Source organism: Meles meles, chromosome 11 (assembly GCF_922984935.1).
Source record: "Meles meles chromosome 11, mMelMel3.1 paternal haplotype, whole genome shotgun sequence".
Taxonomy (NCBI): domain Eukaryota; kingdom Metazoa; phylum Chordata; class Mammalia; order Carnivora; family Mustelidae; genus Meles; species Meles meles.
The window spans coordinates 27,659,921-27,678,980 of NC_060076.1; the positions used below are offsets into that span (position 1 = coordinate 27,659,921).

Genomic DNA, 19,060 nt, shown 5'->3' on the forward strand with positions numbered 1-19,060 from the left:
AAGGTAAGTTACTGCAAAGACAGGAAACAAACTCATCATCTGTAAGCAAGAATTGGACTGATGGGTTAAAGGTGTCAAGTTTGAAAATGGAATTTTTTCTTCACTGAGGAGAGACTGTTAGAAATAGAGTTTAGAGTTCTATTCACTGAGATGTAGTGGGGAAGAAAGAGCTTTGGGACCAAAAGAACACTTCTGCATGCAAAAGCCATTGCGCACCAACAAACTGAAAGGAATTTGCCCAGCAGGTGTGAATTACTTTTTATTAATGTGTAGCTTTTTAGTGCATTACAAAGTAATTGGACACCATTACCTACTTGAGCTAATTGAGGCTCACTACAGGGTATATAGTAGATTATGTGTTCTGTACTATAAAATTAATAACAAGTCTTCCTTGGTCCCCTAGCAGTACTCAGTTCCATTTGGTTCAGTCAACAGATAACAAGGTGAACTATATGCCAGGTTCTGTTCTTTATTACAGAGATTACATATGAGGAGGATACTATGATCAATTTGGATTAAAAAATCCTGAACATTATAATTTCCTGAGACCTGAAAAAGATAATTTACCAAAACAGTGTGTAGCCAGAAAGAGGACTGCTTGGGCATTATTCTATGCAGTATTGGTGTTTGCATGTAGTATTAGTGACTATTTGAATATTTGTTTTTCAATCATGAGGTTATAATTGTAAAAGTGAATAACTTTTCATTTTCTTTTTTTATGTTAAGAGGCTTGCTAAAAATGTTAAAATAGTCTTAGTGAAAAAAAGTTAGTCATGTGTTTTAAGACAAGGAACACTCTGGTATCTTGTCTGTGGAGTGAATTAAATTTGGTATAAGATCTTTTGGATGATTTTTCCTTTTTGGTACCTAATTTTCTGGTTTCCAGAGACTGAGAATGAGTGTGATAAAGTGTATTAGAATTTGTATGTAGGATGAAAATTATACCATTTGTATAATGAATGCTGTGTGTGATCTGATTAAGCTTTACAGCTACATGTACGTGATCTTACAGAAAGAAATGATGACTATTTCAGAGATGTAAAGAGTCTAACAGATGGAAGAAATTAACAAAGAGGCATGAAGGAAACAATTAACAATGGGATTCACTGTTATACTAATTGAATTACATATACCAGCTCATTTAATCTTAACAACAAATAATAGGGTCTAGGTGTTTTTATCTTCATTCTATAGCTAGGAATGGTGATGATCAGAAACATGCCAAGGCCGTCTACTAAATAAGGGGTAGAGATGGCATTTGACCTCAGCCTGCATCCAAGGCCTGCGTTCTTGACAATGTTATGAAATGTGCTTGATAGAATACATGGCATGGAGATAGCTAATGGAATTTACAGAGATTATTTTTATAGGTGTGCATATAATCTCCACCATTCAAAAATCGCTCATGTATCTAATACACTTTGGGATCTCAATGGTTTGAGACTTAACCCAGAAAATCTGAAAAATTCTTTAAAATGAAAATCTTTTAAAAATTTAAAGAATTTTAAAATCCGGGGAAAAGAGGAGTTTAGAATAGGAAAATCAGATTGGGCTTTGGGTGATCCCAATGAGGCTAATTATGTCCTGAAAAAAAAAAAGTAGAGAAAGGCTTCTGAAAAGGGAGGACTCTTTGGTCATGAGAATGGAACAAGAATAATAGCTAGCATTTATTGAGCTGTAATTTTGTTCCAGGAATTTTACTAGCTCATGAGAGCAATAATGCATTTAATGGAAAGGAAATGACATTGGATAGAAGAATAGACTCTTAATCAGGTCAAAGAATAGTTTAGAGCCTTATGTTAGGACTGGAGATAGTTATGGGCCTGGAAATCCTAATGATACTAGGTAAAGAGTCCTGAGTGTTGAGAATGCAACTCTATGTAAAGTATCTCTGAGTCTCCAATTCCTATGTAGTATATAATACTGAACAAGTTAGAACAATTTTCAAACATACAGGGTTGTGTCCTATGGCAGGAGATAGTTTGATGTAGTATACCACTAGAAAAGTGAATGAAAGGTGAATCTCAAAGCTTAAATTTGTTTATTTTATGAATGTATTGTTTATCTTATGAATATGAAATATAGTCATAAAGTGCCAAAATTTTGAAAAGTACTAAAAGAGTTATACTATATAGCCTACCTTCCACTCCTGTTAATAAGCTAATAAGCTATCCATTTCCTTTTCTGGAGATAACTATTCTTGTTTCTTTTTCTAAAGATATTCTATGTGTGAGCAAAAATGTGTTTATGTTTATGTATCACACATACATATATAATCTTTTTTACACAAATGTTAGTGTGTCATATGTATTCTGAACATTACTTTTTCAATCGCTATTTCTTTTTTGAAAAGATTGATTGGTTGATTGATTGATTTTAGAGAGAGAGCATGTGAAAATGAGTGGAGTGGGGCAAGGGTGGTGGCTGTGGGGGAGGGAGAAAGAGTTTGAACCAGACTCTACACTGAGCACAGAGCCCAATGCAGGGCTTGATCCCATGATGCTGAGATCACCACCTGAGTTGAAACCAAAAGTTGGGCGCTTAACTGACTGAGCCACCCAGGTGCCCCTCCACCTAATATTTCTTAAAGATCTTTCCACATCAATACACAAAAAGCTCCATGTTCTTTTTGACAGCAGAATAGTATTGCATTATTTCTATGTCCCCTTTTCCTGGGCATTTGAATTTTTTATGCATCTATTAATACAAACAGTACTTTAATGAATCAATTTATATGTAAATCATTTTATTCATGTGCCGGCATAACTGATGAGGATTACCTAGAAGTAAATCTGTGGTGAAAGTTTACATGTATGCTTTGGTGAATTTTATAAATATTGCCGAACTGTCCTCCACAGAAAATGTACCAAGTTGTGCGTCCACTGAGAATGTTAGGAGTCTCTGTCTCCTCACCCTTAGGCAGCAAGTCATTAGAGGTAAAACCATGCTTTGTCCCTATGAGATACCAGTGCATAGCCACCTAAAAGAATGGATCACAGAAATGTTAGGAAAATTCTCAGGGCTCTCTATGATTTTGGTCCCTGAGTTTCTTAAAGACTTTTTTCAGAATAGAAACATATATATATATGTATATATAATTTATATAATATGTTTATATACATACACTTTTATATATAATTTTTATTATATGTATAAACTTTAATGTACCAACTAACATAAAGATGTCAATTAATAGGCTCAATTCATATATACATATGTAAGTATATGACTAATATATATTTTTTACTTATATACTTATTATAGGTCATACATATATTTGTATATAATATGTAACTATATACTGTATATTATATACAATTATGTATATTATATCCTTAGGATATAGTGTTAGATGTAGAATTTGGTGGAAAATCATGCATTATAAAAATTTATGCAATTTTAAAAAAGGAAGTGATTTGGGGGGAGGGGGCTATGGACATTGGGGAGGGTAAGTGATTTGATGATCTGTAAGAATTTAGATAACATGTTACATTTTCATCTGAGGAAAATTCTGCAAATATACTCTAACGAAACTAAAATATAAATTAAAATATGGTCCTGAAGATTCAGAATAGAAGAGAAAGAGAAGAGAGAAGAACCAATGGTGATCAATGAGTAGAGATATAGAGAGGTAAATACATTGATAAAGACTGTCCAAATATGTAATTGTAAGAGCTGATAAAGAACTCTCAAAAAGATGCGTTGTAGGGAAATTATAAACACTTCTACATTATCTCACTGACATTTGTGAATTTGAGGATAGAGATGGAGGAATAAAAGTATTCTTACAGTTCTGTCTTCATTTAGTGTTTGAGAGATAAATATTAGACAACACTCTAGTGGAAAAAATAGTTAATTTTATGAGTAAAATTGGTTCCTATAAGTCAATTTGTGAGCATGGTGAAAGAGAAGGTAGCTACATACAGAATGCCAAAAGTGAGTAGAGTGTTCAAGTTAATGAAAACAAATAGTAAATGACACCTTAACCAATGAAAATAGGAAATAGAAAAAAAATGCAGAAATGCAAAATACGTAAATAATAATAATTATGTGTGTGGAAAGAAAGTAATGAAGTACATTAATAATTGTATTTTTATTTTTATTATTTTTTATTTTTTTAAAAGGTTTTATTTATTTATTTGACAGACAGAGGTCACAAGTAGGCAGAGAGGCAGGCAGAGAAAGAGGGGGAAGCAGGCTCCCCACGTAGCAGAGAGCCCAATGCGGTGCTCGATCTCAGGACCCTGGAATCATGACCTGAGCTGAAGGCAGAGGCTTTAACCACTGAGCTACCCAGGTACCCCAATAATTGTATGTTTAAGGTGAATGGACTGGATGCTGTCATGAAAGACAGAGACTGTAAAAGGATATTGAAATTTTTTTTTAAAATTTTCATTTATTTTTAAAATTTCAGTGTTCCAGAATCAAATTTAAACCCAGATATATGTTACTTATAGGTAGTATACGCAACAAAGTGAGAAAGAAGAGTTGAAAATAAAGGGATGCACAAGAGCAGGCAAAAGCAAACTAAAAGAAGGCAGGAATATAATAGCGATATTATAAAAGTGGAATTTAAAGTACAAAACATGATAAAGACAGGTCAAGTAATAATGACAATTTATAAAATTATCAGCTATAAACAACACAGTAGCTAGGCATATTATAAAAATCCTAGCTATATGGGCAGAACGTGCTTACAGATATTTATATAGAGTCAATTCAATATAGATGACGAAATAATAATTTATAGATTTGAATAACACATTTAAATAAACTTGATTATATGTATACTTGTATGCATGTATTATGTATCTATATAAAATGATATATCTTTCCCCAAGAGAATTAAATTTTTTTGTTAGTATTTACAACATGGATCAAGTAATTGACTGCCAAACTCTCCATAACGAGAGAATTACATGTTATGTTATCTTATTTTTTTAATATTAATTAATTAATTAATTTATTTTCAGCATAACAGTATTCATTGTTTTTGCACAACACCCAGTGCTCCATGCAATACATGCCTTCCCTATTACCCACCACCTGGTTCCCCCAACCTCCCACCCCCACCCCTTCAAAACCCTCAGGTTGTTTCTCAGAGTGCATAGTCTCTCATGGTTCGCCTCCCCCTCCAATTTCCCTCAACTTCCTTCTCCTCTTCATCTCCCAATGTCCTCCATGTCATTTGTGATGCTCCACAAATAAGTGAAACCATATGATACTTGACTCTCTCTGCTTGACTTATTTCACTCAGCATAATCACTTCCAGTCCTGTCCATATTGCAACAAAAGTTGGGTATTCATCCTTTCTTTTCTTTCTTTCTTTCTTTCTTTCTTTCTTTCTTTCTTTCTTTCTTTCTTTCTCTTTCTGTCTTTCTTTTTTTATAAACATATAATGTATTTTTATCCCCAGGGGTACAGGTCTGTGAATCACCAGGTTTACACACTTCAAAGCACTCACCATAGCACATACCCTCCCCAATGTCCATAACCCCCTCCCCCTCTCCCAACCCCACCTCCCCCCAGCAACCCCCAGTTTGTTTTGTGAGATTAAGAGTCCTTTATGGTTTGTATCCCTCCCATCCCCATCTTGTTTCATTTATTCTTCTCCTATCCCCCTAACCCCCCATGTTGCATCTCCATGTCCTCATATCAGGGAGATCATATGATAGTTGTCTTTCTCCAATTGACTTATTGCACTAAGCATGATACCCTCTAGTTCCATCCATGTCGTCGCAAATGGCAAGATTTCATTTCTTTTGATGGCTACATAGTATTCCATTGTGTATATATGCCACTTCTTCTTTATCCATTCATCTGTTGATGGACATCTGTGTTCTTTCCATAGTCTGGCTATTGTAGACATTGCTGCTATAAACATTCGGGTACACGTGCCCCTTCGGATCACTATGTTTGTATCTTTAGGGTAAATACCCAGTAGTGCAGTTGCTGGGTCATAGGGTAGTTCTATTTTCAACATTTTGAGGAACCTCCATGCTGTTTTCCAGAGTGGTTGCACCAGCTTGCATTCCCACCAGCAGTGTAGGAGGGTTCCCCTTTCTCCGCATCCTCGCCAGCATCTGTCATTTCCTGACTTGTTAATTTTAGCCATTCTGACTGGTGTGAGGTGATATCTCATTGTGGTTTTGATTTGTATTTCCCTGATGCCGAGTGATGTGGAGCACCTTTTCATGTGTCTGTTGGCCATCTGGATGTCTTCTTTGCAGAAATGTCTGTTCATGTCCTCTGCCCATTTCTTGATTGGATTGTTTGTTCTTTGGGTGTTGAGTTTGCTAACTTCCTTATAGATTTTGGACACTAGCCCTTTATCTGATATGTCATTTGCAAATATCTTCTCCCATTCTGTCAGTTGTCTTTTGGTTTTGTTAACTGTTTCCTTTGCTGTGCAAAAGCTTTTGATCTTGATGAAATCCAATAGTTCATTTTTGCCCTTGCTTCCCTTGCCTTTGGTGATGTTCCAAGGAAGATGTTGCTGCGGCTGAGTTTGAAGAGGTTGCTGCCTGTGTTCTCCTCAAGGATGTTGATGGATTCCTTTCTCACATTGAGGTCCTTCATCCATTTTGAGTCTATTTTCGTGTGTTGTGTAAGGAAGTGGTCCAATTTCATTTTTCTGCATGTGGCTGTCCAATTTTCCCAGCACCATTTATTGAAGAGGCTATCTTTTTTCCATTGGACATTCTTTCCTGCTTTGTTGAAGATGAGTTGACCATAGAGTTGAGGGTCTATTTCTGGACTCTCTATTCTGTTCCATTGATCTATGTGTCTGTTTTTGTGCCAGTACCATGCTGTCTCGATGATGACAGCTTTGTAAGAGAGCTTGAAGTCTGGAATTGTGATGCCACCAACTTTGGCTTTCTTTTTCAATATTCCTTTGGCTATTTGAGGTCTTTTCTGGTTCCATATAAATTTTAGGATTATTTGTTCCATTTCTTTGAAAAAAATGGATGGTATTTTGATAGGGATTGCATTAAATGTGTAGATTGCTTTAGGTAGCATAGACATTTTCACAATATTTATTCTTCCAATCCAGGAGCATGGAACATTTTTCCATTTCTTTGTGTCTTCCTCAATGTCTTTCATGAGTATTTTATAGTTTTCTGCCTATAGATTCTTAGCCTCTTTGGTTAGGTTTATTCCTAGGTATCTTATAGTTTTGGGTACAATTGTGAATGGGATTGACTCCTTAATTTCTCTTTCTTCAGTCTTGTTGTTGGTGTACAGAAATGCAACTGATTTCTGTGCATTGATTTTATATCCTGACACTTTACTGAATTCCTGTACAAGTTCTAGCAGTTTGGGAGTGGAGTCTTTTGGGTTTTCCACATATAGTATCATATCATCTGCAAAGAGTGATAGTTTGACTTCTTCTTTGTCGATTTGGATGCTTTTAATTTCTTTTTGTTGTCTGATTGCTGAGGCTAGGACTTCTAGTACTATGTTGAATAGCAGTGGTGATAATGGACATTCCTGCCGTGTTCTTGACCTTAACAGAAAAGCTTTCAGTTTTTCTCCATTGAGAATAATATTTGCGGTGGGTTTTTCATAGATGGCTTTGATAATATTGAGGTATGTGCCCTCTATCCCTACACTTTGAAGAGTTTTGATCAGGAAGGGATGCTGTACTTTGTCAAATGCTTTTTCAGCATCTATGGAGAGTATCATATGATTCTTGTTCTTTCTTTTATGAATGTGTTCTATCACATTAATTGATTTGCGGATGTTGAACCAACCTTGCAGCCCTGGAATAAATCCCACTTGATCGTTGTGAATAATCCTTTTAATATACTGTTGAATCCTATTGGCTAGTATTTTGGTGAGCATTTTTGCATCTGTGTTCATCAAGGATATTGGTCTGTAGTTCTCTTTTGTGGTGGGATCCTTGTCTGGTTTTGGGATCAAGGTGATGCTGGCCTCATAAAATAAGTTTGGAAGTTTTCCTTCCATTTCTAATTTTTGGAATGGTTTCAGGAGAATAGGAATTAGTTCTTCTTTAAATGTTTGGTAGAATTTCCCTGGGAAGCCGTCTGACCCTGGGCTTTTGTTTGTTTGGAGATTTTGGATGACTGTTTCAATCTCCTTCCTGGTTATGGGCCTGTTCAGGTTTTCTATTTCTTCCTGGTTCAGTTGTGGTAGTTTATATTTCTCTAGAAATGCATCCATTTCTTCCAGATTGTCAAATTTGTTGGCGTAGAGTTGCTCATAGTATGTTCTTATAATTGTCTGTATTTCGTTGGTGTTAGTTATGATCTCTTCTCTTTCATTCATGATTTTATTTATTTGGGTCCTTTCTCTTTTCTTTTTGATGAGTTGGGCCAGGGGTTTATCAATCTTACTGATTCTTTCAAAGAACCAGCTCCTAGTTTCATTGATTTTTTTTGTATTTTTTTTTTTTTTTTGGTTTCTAGTTCATTGATTTCTGCTCTGACCTTTATGATTTCTCTTCTCCTGCTGGGTTTAGGGTTTCTTTCTTGTTCTTTCTCCAGCTTCTTTAGTGTAGGTTTAGGTTGTGTACTTGAGACCTTTCTTGTTTCTTGAGAAAGGCTTGTACCGGTATATAGTTTCCTCTCAGGACTGCCTTTGCTGTGTCCCACAGATTTTGAACCATTGTGTTTTCATTATCATTTGTTTCCATGAATTTTTTCAATTATTCTTTAATTTCCTGGTTGACCCATTCATTCTTTAGAAGGATGCTGTTTAGTCTCCATGTATTTGGGTTCTTTCCAGCTTTCCTCTTGTGATTGAGTTCTAGCTTCAGAGCGTTGTGTTCTGAAACTATTCAGGGAATGATCCTATTCTTTTGATACCAGTTGAGACCTGATTTAGGACCCAGGATGTGATCTATTCTGGAGAATGTTCCATATGCACTAGAGAAGAACATGTATTCTGTTGCCTTGGGATGAAATATTCTGCATATATCTGTGATGTCCACCTGGTCCAGTGTGTCATTTAAGGCCTTTATTTACTTGTTGATCTTTTGCTTGGATGATCTGTCCATTTCAGTGAGGGGAGTGTTCAAGTCCCCTACTTTTATTTTGTTATTATTGATGTGTTTCTTTGATTTTGTTATTAATTGGTTTATATAGTTGGCTGCTCCCACGTTAGGGGCATAGATATTTAAAATTGTTAGATCTTCTTGTTGGACAGACCCTTTGAGTATGATATAGTGTCCTTCCTCATCTCTTATTAGAGTCTTTGTCTTAAAATCTAATTGACTTGATATAAGGATTGCCACCCCAGCTTTCTTCTGATGTCCATTAGCAAGGTAAATTGTTTTCCAGCCCCTCACGTTAAATCTGGAGGTGTCTTTGGGTCTAAATGAGTATCTTGTAGGCAGCATATTGATAGGTTTTTTTTTTTATCCATTCTGATTCCCTGTGTCTTTTGATTAGGGCATTTAGCCCATTAACATTCAGGATAACTATTGAGAGATATAATTTAGTGCCATTATTAGCCTGTAAGATGACTGTTACTGTATATTGTCTCTATACTTTTCTGATCTACTACTTTTAGGCTCTCTCTTTGCTTAGAGGACCCCTTTCAATATTTTCTGTAGACTTGGTTTGGTGTTTGCAAATTCTTTCACTTTTGTTTGTCCTGGAAGCTTTTTATCTCTCCTACTATTTTCAATGATAGCCTAGCTGGATAGAGTATTCTTGGCTGCATGTTTTTCTCGTTTAGTGCTTACCTTCAGAATATTTTTATTTAAAAATTTAAGTAATTTAGTTTATGCGTCTTTATAATTTCAGAACACTTTAAGGTATTAAGTTAATTAGTTTTATTCTTTTGTTTAATTTCTTTAGTTTTAAAATGCTTCTTAAAAACCCACATTATTTAAATATTAATTTTTATTTAGATTTTTAAATATTCTTGGTTTTCTATTTTATCCTTTAATGTTTTTAAATCTTGTGTTTACTTTCAATTGTAAGGTAGAGATTTATTTTCCCCTTACAGTTCAGAAAGAGGCAGCAGTGAGCATTATATAGGACACCCCACAAAGTTTAACTCTAGATGTATTGTGTATCTAAGTATGAAAGGTAAAAATATAAAGCTTCTAGTAAGTAAGGTGGGAGGCTTGGGCTTACCAGGATATTTTCCTATTGGATAAAAATGGGGTAGACAAATGAATAAAATTATGATTCTTTCAAGAACGATAAAGACCGGGTGAGTAGGTGTTGGAAAGGCAATGACCACTTATTGCTCCATCAGTCTCACATTGCTACAATGATATAGCATAATAAACAACCATAAAATCTCAGTGACATATTAAAGTAAGCATTTACTAAAGTCTATGAGACACCTGGAGCCAGGTGATCTCAACTAGATTATCTTTATATCTCAAATCAGCTGTGAGTTGGTTTATTGATTGTTTTTGGACTCACTCATTTGTTGGAGATTGCGTGACTCCTGGCTCACACAGGGCAGCCTTGGCTGTTTGCAACTGAAGCAACTCAGTTCTGTTTAATGTTCATTTTATCCACCAGTTGGCTAACTTGGACATATTTTCATGACAGTAGCAGAGATGGAAAAGAGAAGACTAACCTAATTATGCAAGTGCTTTACTAGTCTCTGCTTGCATTATATTTGCTAATGCTCTATGATCAAATCAAGTCACATGTGTAGGGCTAAAATCAGAGTGAAGAATTGGGGTCATTAATGCAATTAATATACCACAATTGTATAAGATTACTTAACTAATCAATAGTTGAACTGAGGTTTAATCCCCAACTATTTAAGTCTAGTATTATTTCCAATGCACTATTCCATCAAAGATTACTATATAATCTTTATAAAATCATAAACACTGTGCTAGAACCTTTGCCTATTCAAGGGCATTTGATAGTAATAAATTATTTGATTGATCAGTGCTCTCTCTTTGTGGCCATTTAAAAGCTCAGTAAGGATGTTTTATCTTCTTTTTCTCAGATAACTGAAATATTTGGGAGAGATTTCTGAAAATAAATCCATCACTTTACAAGCTGAGGCCATATAGGCAGGCATTTCTATAATTCTTATTTGCAATGTTTGCTGTGTCATACAAGGGCAGTCTGCAGAAGGAATAGACAAATAGTCTCCTCCAGTTTTGCTTGCATGACTGCTGCTCGACCCAATATTACTTCAATAACTTGAAATAATTAAAAATTTTTTAACTTTTTTTTTTGGTTCCCAATTAATTAATGAAACTTGGAGAGGCATACCCTAGAGAACCAGAAAGTTTCTTAACTTCTTTATGTTTCAGAATGACAACACTAAATCGTTAAGGGAGTTGGTAAGTCTCTAACAGCAATGGAAGTTTTAATAGTCTTAGATCCAGGGGTAACCCTTTGGAAGTTTTGGGGAGCAGATCATAGGTGCTATAAGATTTGTCAGAACAAATCTTTATGTTGTCATTTTTCTTAAGAAACTGTTTTGATATTTTTAATTAACAGAAGTTCATATGTTGAGAACTTGTGAATCAGGCAAGATTTGGATTGATTTTTTGCAAACCAAGACCATCCATATCCTTTTTCATTGCGATTGTCTGAATAAAAATACCTCTGTACAACTCACTCTAATACAGTTTATCATGGAATATTGACCTAATTACAAAAATCAGATTCTTTTACTTTTTTGAGCACTGCACCCAAGATTCACAATAAAGACCATGCTGGAGATCAACTTTGAATATTGAAGCATGCATTAATCAAAAAGGAAGATGTTTATCACATGTGCTAAGGTATATGAGCATAGATATTATCCATCTCTTTCTGTATCCTCAGATTTATAAAATGTATTAATGGGTCTCAGCCAGGCCAGGAATCCAGAATAGAGATATTTACTCTAAAAAGAAGTACTAGTTGGTAGGAAAAATAGAGTTGAAATGAGTCCTGAATATGGGATAGGACTTTTGGCTTTATGCTTTCAATTTTCTCATTTACCTCAGATAAGTCATTAAATGGCTTCAAGCCTCCATCAACTTTAAAATAAGAGGATTGGATTAGAACCCTTGCGTCTGTTCTGGCCCTTCCATTTAGAAAGAAAGAGAGGAGTTTGTTAAAAATCATTTAATTTTCTTAGCACTGGGATCGGAAATCATTTTAAAGAAAGTATGTCAATAAAATGACTCAAGATAGGTGAGACTCTTAAAAGGATATGAGACAAGGGAATGAGTCTGGACTCAATCTGCATGAGAAAAAGAGACGTCCTTGTTTTATTTATGAGAGAGAGGGCAAGAGAGTGGTAAAGAAAGAAAAGAAAGGCAAGAGGAGCCAGGACTAGAGCAAGAAAATTGCGTGGGGATGGGGAAGAACAATTGAGAAATCCTCAGTCGAAGTGGTGGTGTGTGTTGACCAAAGTGGACAAAATAGCAGAGATGTCTAACACTAACCTTTCTGGAAATACTCAGTAAAGTGTTTCATATTAGTCCATGGTTGGGGTTGAAATTCCAATAGATTATAAAGAAGGCACTAAGATTTTTTTTATCTGAGGCAGTGCGAACCAGCACTCGGCCAGCATACAGGCAGTTGTGGTTCTGGAAAGCAGGGACATGATAATGATGATAAACTCTTTGTGATTCTCATGAAATTGGGGTGATGGAGGGAGTTTAAAACAAGTTAATTTGGAATTATCATCCTCCTGGTATAGATTAGACAACTGAGGTTCAAAGAAGCCAAAAAAGTGATTTATCTAATTGTGTGTGCTGATAAGAAGCATGGTTGGATTTAGAGTCCATGTCTCATACTTAGAGACAGTGCTCTAAAACCCTACAGAGGGTGATTGTTTGGGAAGCATTACAAGCTCTTCTAAGAGTACAAGTGGTCATCCCCTTCCCCACCTCCCTCACTCTGCATCAAACATTTAAAACTAAGAGCTCATCATTTTTGTTTCTAAATTAACAAGTTTCTTTAATGTTACAGATAAGAGTTCAGATATAAATGACAAGTTGAGAAATCTTTAGGCTTTTATGTTGACATGGAGAACTTTAGGAAAATTTGAATATGTATCAAAAATTTTCCAATTTCAAGACAGTGGTGTGTTATTTAAAATCTTAAATGTGAGTTATTACCTTGCTAGTATTATGGGGGAACAAGCTCTTGAGAATTCCCTCCTAGCAGGGGTGGGAGCAATTGGGATGTGCCTATCTGGCTACAGTTTGCTGTAATATACTTGAGTACTGTAAGTATGTACAAAGAAGGAAGCTGTACTTGAGACAGTGGAATACAGTTTTGATGACTGGATAAATGCTCATGGAAGACAAGATTGCGGCTGGGGAGAAAGGCCACTCCATGGAGATAAACTGTTGATTAAAGACATAAAAATAAAAAAAAAAAAAACGGCATGTAAGTATGAGGAGCTACATGCTGGTTGTTGTTTCATACCAGAGTGTGGAGGGAGTGTTGGGAGATGAGAAATAGGGAGAAGTAGGTAATGATGAGGATATGAGGCTTGAATACTTGTGATTGATTTCCTTTGAATGCCACTTGTAGGACAGTGGTTTTTAAACACATCTCCATATGTGACCAGTTGTGAGACAGATCACAAGTAATTTGAATTGCAGTATAAAACACTCAACTTTGAAAATTATTTTGTTTCTAAGTTTGGGTTCAGGATTATTCCATGCTTTCATGAAGATGGAAATCAGGTGGTACTATAGTGATCGGATGCATGTTTATCTTCTATTTATATTCCTTAGTTACAGCATATTCATCTGTTATATTATACAATTAGCAGTTTTATGAAATGCAACTAAATCCTTCCTCAGTGTAGCTTTTACAAAAATTTTTTGTTTCCCCAGCAAATCTCCTGTGGTCCTTACCTCAATTAAATCTAATGTATTTTTTGATTAAAGTAAGTATCAAAATAGGTCACTGAGCAGCATCCCCAACATAGAGTTAGGATTCTTACTCTCTGTGTTCTCCTAATGCCCTAGGGAATACTTACATCATGTTCTTATAATTATTTATTTGCTTGAATATGTGATACTCTATTGTGACTTGCCCGAGAACAGCTTTTATATAATTAACTCTAGATCTTCAGTGACTTGTAGTATACCCAATAAATGTTGAATGATTGAATGAATGAATGAATAAATAACTAATGTGGTATTGCCAGAATAGTGATCCTTTTAAAGTACTCCTACCAAACAGCCCTGGGAAGTTGGTAGAGTGTAATTTTTATAATATATACAATGTATATTTTTATTCACTACTACAGATAAACAAAGAGGAATAAAATGGTCAAGGCAAATTTGACAGTCATTTCAAATTTTATTTTTCTGGGATTTTCCCACTACCCCAAAGTTGAGGTCATTGTATTTGTGCTGTGCTTGCTGATGTACCTGATCACCCTGCTGGGTAATATAATTCTGATCTCCATCACTGTCCTGGATTCCCACCTACACAAACCCATGTACTTCTTCCTCAGCAACCTCTCCTTTTTAGACATCTGGTACACCTCTTCTGCTCTCACTCCAATGCTAGCAAACTTTGTTTCAGGAAAAAACACTATCTCATTCTCAGGATGTGCCATTCAGATGTACTTTTCTCTTGCCATGGGCTCCACTGAGTGTGTGCTCCTGTCCATGATGGCGTATGACCGGTATGTGGCCATCTGCAAACCCCTGAGGTACCCCATCATCATGAACAAGAATGTCTGTGTACAGATTGCAGCTGGCTCCTGGGTGACTGGCTGCCTCACCGCCCTGGTGGAAACAATGTCCGTGCTGCATCAGTCTCTCTGTGGAAAGAGCATCATCAATCATTTCACTTGTGAAATTCTGGCTGTGTTGAAACTAGCTTGTGTAGACACTTCCAGGGTGCAGTTAATCATGCTGGTGATCAGCGTACTTCTTCTTCCTATGCCGATGCTCCTCATTTTTATATCTTATGTATTCATTCTATCCAACATCCTAAGAATCAGCTCAGTGGATGGTCGAAGCAAAGCCTTTTCAACATGTGCAGCCCACTTGACTGTGGTGGCTTTGTTCTATGGGACAGCTCTCTCCATGTATCTGAAGCCCTCCGCTGTAGATTCACAGGAAATAGATAAATTTATAGCTTTGGTATATGCTGGATTAACCCCCATGTTGAATCCCATCATCTATAGTCTACGGAACAAAGAGGTAAAAGCAGCTGTGAAAAAATTGCTGATTAGGAACTCTCTTTGTGCTTTTTTAATCCCCAGTAGCAAATAATATCAATAAACATTAACCTGAGGTGTTTTAGTGGTTAATACACAAAGAACATTGGGATAATGGGGGAGGACACTAATTTTTAAAAAAAATATTTATTTATTTATTTTAGAGAGAGAGAGCATGAGTGGGAGAGACAGAGGGAAAGAGAATCTTAAGCAGAGTCCACACAGTACAGAACCCAACATGGGGCTCAATCTCATGACCCTAAGATCATGATCTGCACTGAAACCAGAAGTTAAATGCTCAACTGACTGTACCACCCAGGAAGACACTCATTTTAAATGAGATGTGTGATTTCCTAAGTTTTCTCCTTGACTGACTACTGAAACTAAAATAATGTAGGTAGCTCTTACATAAGCATATCTGAAATCTTATGCAAATAGGTCTCATGATGACAAACTTCAATTTTTGTTTTAGGTTACAGAGTGTAAATGTAACTTTAAACATTACGTTAGTGTATTGTTAGTATTCAAAATTATGTACATGTAATATACAAATGTAATACCTATAGTAGACTTTTTTTTAGCTAATTTATGATTAGCCTCTGTTTTAGGTTGATTTGTGTCCCTCCAAAACTTATTTTGAAGCTCTAACCCCCCAGTACCTCAGAATGTATCTATATTTGAAGCTATGGCCTTTCAAAAGGTGATTACGTTAAAATGAGGCTGTCAGTGTGGGGCCTCATACAAGCTGAATTGTGTCATTGTAAGAAGAAAGTTAGACACACATGGGTTCAGCAGTATACTCACATACAGAGGAAAGGACATAGCAAGAAGGTGGGTATTTGCAAGCCAAGGAGAGGCTTCAGAAGAAATCAAATCTGCCAATATTTTACTCTTGGACTTTTAGGTTCCAGAATTATGAGCAAGTAAATTTCTGTTGTTTAAGCAACCCAATATGTGTTATTTTGTTATGGAAGCCTTAGAAATCTAGTATAACCTCTTTTTTCAGCATAGCTAAATTTAATGGAAGTAATTACATATTCCACAAAGTGTAACAATGTTTTATATGTGTGGATATATTTGTGCATGCAGTTAGATGTGTGTGATGTGAATGTCTATGTGCAGATGGAAAAGGTCTGCACAAATATATCCTGAATAGAAATGGGGTAGGAGTGCCAGTCTGGAGAAAAAATATCAGAGAGTTTAGTAGTTTGTTGTTGGTCTTAGAATGCTGACATTATTTTGTAAATTCAAAGAAGCTACAGGACATTTCATTGAAACTACTAGTACCCTTCCCTTTTTTATTGTGCTTTTCCCTGACACCTAGTTTCTTAAATCCAAGGGTATAAATGAACCCATCAGATCTTAGAAATCACATGATATGCATATTATAAGATATACAATACCCCAAGCCCAGTAAAATGGTGTGAAATATTGAAGTACATGAATATATCTTATTATATAAACCACATTATTATATTATGTATTTATTATATAAATCACAACATACAAGGAATTAAAAACTGTACACTCAGCAGCATTTGTAGCATTTTTCTATACTTTCTGGACCAGATAAATGTGAATTCAGTGGGCAAGACTCATTCGCTCATCATGAAGTTGTCGCCAGAGTCATTAAAATTGTTGGATGGCTTGGATTCAGAAAGCAATGGGATGAACAAAATAGGATGAATATGGACATTACAGGGTTGTAGGGCATATTTGATTTCTCATATATGAATAAACAGTCATCAAAGATGATGTGTCCATTGGTCTAAGTAAAGATACAGCCATTGATTGGATGAGAGGAGAAGCTTAAGGATGATGACTTCATAAAGATAGGGATGTAAGTTGGTTGACTAGTTCCCTGTGCATTGATGGTCAGACTTATAGGTGAAGACAGATTAGTGGAGTCAGGGCAAGAAATCAGGACTCAGGCTATACATACATTGGGAAGTCTTTCGCACAGAGATGGAAATTGAGCCCTAGGTGTAGATGATGTCATCTAGGGAGAAATTTAGGACAATTGTCTGTAAAATGGTTGGCTTTGTTTTCCTATGATTGGCCAGAGCTGTGATAAAGGTGAAAGAATAAAACACTTAGGATGTAGAGTAAATAATTAGAATTTTTTTGGTTTCTATAGAAGTTTGGAGATCTTAGGTAATTTATTGAACATTCTAATCTAATTTCCTCTTCTATGAAATGGGAATAATTATTTAATGTATTTATAATAATTATTTAAAAGTTAATATTTGCTAATTCCAATAGACCACCCGTCAATCAGCTAGGGTGATAGGTGGTCAGATAGGGTGATACCACTTTGATAGTCAGTTTTTGGTCATATTTTTCTGGCTAGACTCTAGCTTCAGTTAGTTTGAATTTACCTGTGATTTCAAATGTACTAAACAATGTCTTGTTAGTGTGTTACAAGTCTAGGCCTATCACTCTGGTAGTACTTAGGGATATAAGCATAAAATACCCCCAGTTATCTCTTTCTCTCTCTGACAACCTTAGCTAAGTCATTCCCTGTGTGGATGTCCTTTTGATTGTGCTTGGGTTCTGACAGCCTGAATTGGGCCTCCCTTTCATGTTGATATTTCACTTATTCCATCAGGCTCCAAAACATCATGCTGGGCAGAACAAACAAAGGTGCCCTCCTGAACACTGTTTCATTCCTGAAACCTTTGCTGGGTGGCCCTTGAGCATAGATGCTCTCCTTATCAGGCTGTGACACTGTACCAGGCAGCTCAACTATATATCACATAGACATATGATATGATATCACATAAAAAATAGAACTGCATACTATTATTCACTAGCAATTTCAAGGGTTTTTTTTTAAAGGGAAATATTTGAAATGAAACTTGCTGCTGAAAAAGTGAAATTGTCAATATTCATTAAGAACGATTTATACAATTGATATGTGTTTTTCTCAGCAATTTTTATTAGAGAATAATTATACACTGATATGATTTTATCTTACCCAGCCCACATGACCTCTTCAGTTTATTTATCAATGTTTTATCTACTCTTATATTTCCATACATTTAAAATTAGCTGATACTTTATCAGAAACTTGAATTTGTTGTTTAGTCAATGAAATAATGCATAAATTCAAGTTCTGTTATCTCACTGTATTATATCAAGTATTTGGACTATATTTTACTATTCTTTAAAAATGTTAATTAATCCAGTACTTAATTATTACCTACTGTTTTGAATTTATTTGACATTAAACTTCATACAGAGAACAGTGAGTTCTGCCATTGGGGAGATTTCAGAATCTAACAAATGATTTAGTATAAAAGGAAAATTACCATAGCAGAGGTAAAGTTCAAGGCAGCATAGAGGAGGGAATAACTAACTGAGAAAGTTTTTGGAAGGATTTACGAAAGGTCAAACACTTGAACTGTCTTTAATGAGACTGCTAGGTTGAGAAAGAGAAATGTGATGATAGGGAAGAAGTGGCATATACTGTTTCTTTAGGTAGGGAAAGAACATGACTTGATTGGAGAACTAATAGCGACTGGAGCATAGCATTATGGAAAGGGGATGGGACAAACGGGAGGAGGGAAAGAAGAAAGGGAAATAGGTACCTGAAAAATTAGGTTGGGGTCAGATCCAGTCCTTGGGTAAAACAAAAATCAGCAATAAACAAACAGACAAACAAAAAAACCTCAAGTAGTTCTCTCAAAAAGGAGCTGAAAAATATGTTTTACTTATTCAGTAGACAAAGGTACAGTAGAGTTACCATGGTTTGATTTGGGATTTTTCAACTTTATGTGATATCAAAATGATAATACATTCAGCAGAAACTGTACTTCAAAATTTGAATTTTGATCTTTTCCTGAGAGCTCTTGATACTCTCTTGTTACACTAGGCAGTGGCCACAGCTTCCAGTCTGAACCACATGATCACAGGGGTAAAC

General features: G+C 35.6%; 1 protein-coding gene across 1 annotated transcript; it reads left to right on the forward strand.

The window, feature by feature from the left end:
- The first annotated feature begins 14,233 nt into the window (after positions 1 to 14,233).
- Positions 14,234 to 15,193, forward strand: LOC123952553 (olfactory receptor 13F1-like). Its single transcript, XM_046021827.1, has one exon. It carries the CDS (start codon positions 14,234 to 14,236, stop codon positions 15,191 to 15,193), a length of 960 nt encoding a protein of 319 aa, XP_045877783.1.
- Positions 15,194 to 19,060: the final 3,867 nt, after the last annotated feature.

Coding starts and splice junctions, on each gene's coding strand:
- LOC123952553 (XM_046021827.1), top strand. CDS start 14,234: ATGGTCAAGGCAAATTTGACAGTCATTTCAAATTTTATTTTTCTGGGA.